The following is a 4,338-nucleotide window of genomic DNA, read 5'->3' on the forward strand; positions in this document are numbered from 1 at the left end:
TAAGTTGAATGAGAACCTTACCAATGCCCTTTATTTGTGTCTTGGAAAGATCTATCTCCATATGAAATATGATCTTTCGTGGCTAATTCATTGAGATCCATGAACATTTCTTTATATCCATGTATATGGTTACTTAGCTTTGGAGTCAAGGTTTGATGACCTCTTCTTCCTTTTGTGCTAACAAAAGTATGATATCTCCTTAGCTTGTTATTTTTATTTAGCATAGTTGGCTTTCATCAACACTTGATTAGATTGATCATGCCAACAACACCGAAAAACATAATGGTTAAACTTGTTACAATTGAAATATTGAACTTAATTTGTTTTTGTCATCCACTAAATATCCTAGACTACAATTGAAATTTCCACCATGTTATGCCTACTCTCCTCTTGATCCTTTTTTATTTCACTAATAGAAATCTTATCTTTCTTTATAGAGCTTGCTAGCTCCAAAAACACTTGTTTCACTTTTGTATTCTAATTTCATTATATTGGTTCAGAGAGAACGTAACCCATAAGTTAATTAGTTCATTCAACTTGTCTTTTACTTCTAGATGGTAGGATCTTCTCTACCACCTAACTACCTACCTTCAAATTGCTCATCATTTCTTTTCATTTAGTTTATAATACCCAACACCCTTATGTCAGACTCCAACATAAACTCAAACTCCTTTATATCTTCAAATTTCAAATTCTCCTCAAAGATTGGAGGAGAATTAACCTCTTCACTCTCTCTTCTCCTTCTAGCTAGCTAGGACAGGAGAGCTTCTTACTCTCTCGCTCATCATTCCTAGCTCTTTAATTTCCAAGAAGAAGAAGAAAAAAAAAATCAAATCTCTAAATATATTCCCATCGTACGTTTTGATACCTTCCATGGCCATGCTACAACCAATTCAAGTCAATCTTGTCGTTTTGTACCCAGCTAGAATTGAGTTCGTTGATGCAAACGGCCAAAATCTACCATTCCACCAACCAGTCAAGCTCTGCTCCTCTTCTCGCTTGGACGTCGGCTATGATTAGTTAGGTGCAGCAACGGCCAAGCCACCACCATATATAAATGCGTGCCTTTGCAGCCGCTGTTCATCCCTCGGGAGCTGTGCTCGATCGATCGATCAGATCGCCATGGTGGTGAAGGTCTACGGCGAGGCTCGGGCAGTCTGCCCTCAGAGGGTGATCCACTGCCTCATCGAGAAGGGCGTCCCTTTTGAGCTCGTCCACGTAGACCTCGACGCCATGGAACACAAGCGACCCGAGTTCATGGAAAAACAAGTACTACTGCACTGCATCTGCTAATTGATAATTAATTATTTATTTTTTCAGTCTCTGATATTAATTATATATAATTTTCACAATTAATTCAGCCTTTCGGGCAGGTCCCCTACGTTGTTGATGGCGACTTCGAGCTCTTCGGTAAACTAAAATTAATCAGTCTCGATCGATCGATCATGCATGTCGAGCTAGTGTTTGATTTTAATTAGGTTGACTGCGTGAAGCAGAATCGCGCGCCATCGCGCGTTACTACGCGAGCAAGTACGCGGACTACGGGCCCAGCCTGCTGGGGCGGACGGCGGAGGAGCGAGCCAAGGTGGAGCAGTGGCTGGACGTGGAGGCCATGAACTACAACCCGGTGGCCTTCTCGATCGTGTGGAACGCGTTCATACTCCCGGCGCGAGGGCTGGCGCGGAAGGAGGCGAAGGCGGCGGCGGCGGCCAGGAAGCTGGAAGCGATCATGGAGGTGTACGAGAAGCAGCTGGCGAAGAGCAGGTACCTGGCGGGGGAGGAGTTCACGCTGGCCGACCTGACCCACATCCCGGCGACCAGGTACGTCGTGGAGAACTGCAACATGGCGCACCTCATGGAGGGGAAGCAGCACCTTAAGGCGTGGTGGGAGAACATCACCGGCCGTCCTGGGTGGAAGAAGGTCATGGAGTTTGTTGAGACTGGGGCGACCAAGTATCAACCATAACCTACTACTATTATTATTATTATTAAATAATCATAATAATGAGCAGCCGCAGCCAGCTCCTGCTGTAAAATTATGAGCACTTATTTCTTTCTGCACTACTTCTTCCTATATTATGAAGTGAGCACTATTTATCTCTATAGCATAGCTGAGTTGGTTACGACAAAGTAGAATTGTAGAAGAGGACATCCCTGTTGTAAAATTATGAGCACTTATTTCTTTCTGCACTACTTCTTCCTATATTATTGAAGTGAGCACTATTTGTCTCCGGAGCATAGCTGAGTTGGTTACGACACAGTAAAGTTGTAGAAGAGGACATCCCTGCTGTAAAATTATAAGCACTTATTTCTTTCTGCACTACTTCTTCCTATATTATTGAAGTGGCACTATTTGTCTTCAGAGCATAGCTGAGTTGATTACGACACAGTAGAGTTGTAAAAGAGGACAAGAGTTCGAATCTTGATGAAGTCAGGTAATACCCTCCTGCGTCGTGACCAACTGCAATTTCTCGATTTACCTCCTCACAGATAGTCGTGGGACCGATCATGTGACGGAACTTCTTCGTATTGACTCGTGTTATGCCATGTGCTATTGGATCCGAATCGGATTCTTCAGGTCAAATTATTTAATCTACGAAGAAAAAACATACCCCCTTTATCTTCTGCGAAATTAAGTAGTCCCTACAGTCTTCTTCCATTCCAAAACCATTTCTCTGCAACCTTCACGTGTTGTCTCCTGCGTGTACGCTGCTGTGCACGACCCCTCGCATTCCAAGGCCACCTGTAACTGATAAATTTCTCGCCAAAACTTTTTGTCGCCTTCTCCTTTACATCCTTCGTAAACAAATCCTCCCAATCATGAGTTCAACTTTCTGGTTCTCTAAACCACAGACTCCAATTTATCACAATTTGAGATTTTGGCTAGCAGTTGCATATTTCATCAATCAACTGAGCCACCAATCGACTAAATTCCATCGCTAATAGATTGATGATCCCACATACTTTGAATTCATTGGCTTAAAGAATTATATCAATATCCTTGATGTTATTTGTATTGCTATGATTTTAGATCCTACAGTTAAATATTAAAAGTTATACATACATTTATATATATAGGAGTCAAGGTCTATTATCATTCCGTAGGTCGTCGTGCTGTGCTACTAGTCATTCAAGCCCACCACTTAAGTCTTAGTTACACATCTTCAAAATGAAGTTAAAAAAATACATATATCTTTTATAGATACTAAAAAATTAGGTATATTAGATTTGGTGAAAAAGATTGACTTTTAGCCCTTTTTTTTTAATAATTCAAGTTAGGTATATTAATCCTAAATGTACACAACCTTTCCATCTATGTAATTCATCTATCAAGTAATTCTAAAACATAACTTTTGCACATTCATGATGGATCTCTAAAATATTCATCCTCAATTAATCTACTTCAGCCTAATGTTTCTTGTGTTTATAGTCTTGCTTTAGTTTAGTAATCAAGTTTTTATTGAGAAGACAAGTCATCTAACGGAGAAGAGCGTGAAGATGTCCATATCCCTTCAGAATTAGTTATATACAAATGATCGCCTACAAGATGAACAACAAACATTCAACATTTGACTTTGACTCCAACGACAAAGCCAGTCAATCCAACCTGAGTGCGATTTAAGTGGATGGTGCAGGACCGCCCAAGAGCACCATTCAGCCTATACTTAATATAAGATAAATAAAACTACACCTAATCCATCTGACTTTTCATCAGCTTTCCATAGTGGATTAGGTGTAGTTTATATATATATATATATACACACACACATTTTCTCCGTTTAATTCATTTACTATAAATTATAAAAGATAACCTAATATTAAATAATAAAAAAATATCTATTTTAAGAACTATACTTTTATCTAAAAAATCATTAAAAAAATCCAACTGTAAGCTCCAGCTGATAGCAAGTGAGATCCCATCGGCTTAGGCTTGTGATATGCTAAACCCCAGCTCAAATCGAACTGGCATGAACATCATTTGATTTGCGCCGAGTTGTGCTCGGCTCAACACAAGTGTAACTGAGTCAATCTTAGCCCGTGTGTGCTCGACGCTACAGAACTATTGGCCCTCTTATTTATTGTATTAGGTTCTAGTATCTATTAAAGGACCCACAAGTAGCTCTCTGACATGAACGTTGTCACTTTCTGAGACAATTACATTGTGCCTGAGTTGAGCCCGAGATTTGCCCATTCTTTTTCGCCTAAACATAGATAAAAACACAAGATTTTATGGTCGACCTCAAGCTACATAAAGTGGAGTCATGGACTTGAACCCAAGCTACACAAAATGCAGCAAATATACTGGTTTATGTTAGGCCATCAACTTCCCACATGGTA

General features: G+C 40.2%; 1 protein-coding gene across 2 annotated transcripts; it reads left to right on the plus strand.

Annotated features, from left to right (window-relative positions):
• The first annotated feature begins 1,104 nt into the window (after positions 1 to 1,104).
• LOC141844543 (glutathione S-transferase F12-like) lies at positions 1,105 to 2,160 on the plus strand. 2 transcript variants are annotated; one of them, XM_074732579.1, is made up of 3 exons: positions 1,105 to 1,269; positions 1,374 to 1,410; positions 1,497 to 2,160. In XM_074732579.1, the coding sequence occupies exons 1-3, from the start codon at positions 1,123 to 1,125 to the stop codon at positions 1,964 to 1,966; spliced, it is 654 nt and encodes a 217-aa protein (XP_074588680.1). In that variant the 5' UTR covers positions 1,105 to 1,122; the 3' UTR covers positions 1,967 to 2,160. The 2 variants fall into 2 exon arrangements, with proteins under 2 accessions (XP_074588680.1, XP_074588679.1); XM_074732578.1 differs by having other exon boundaries at positions 1,362 to 1,410; positions 1,497 to 2,154.
• Positions 2,161 to 4,338: the final 2,178 nt, after the last annotated feature.

This window comes from Curcuma longa, chromosome 13 (genome assembly GCF_044706935.1).
Source record: "Curcuma longa cultivar G26 ecotype Majalengka, Jawa Barat chromosome 13, ITB_CL_G26_1.1, whole genome shotgun sequence".
In the NCBI taxonomy this organism is placed as follows: Eukaryota; Viridiplantae; Streptophyta; class Magnoliopsida; order Zingiberales; family Zingiberaceae; genus Curcuma; species Curcuma longa.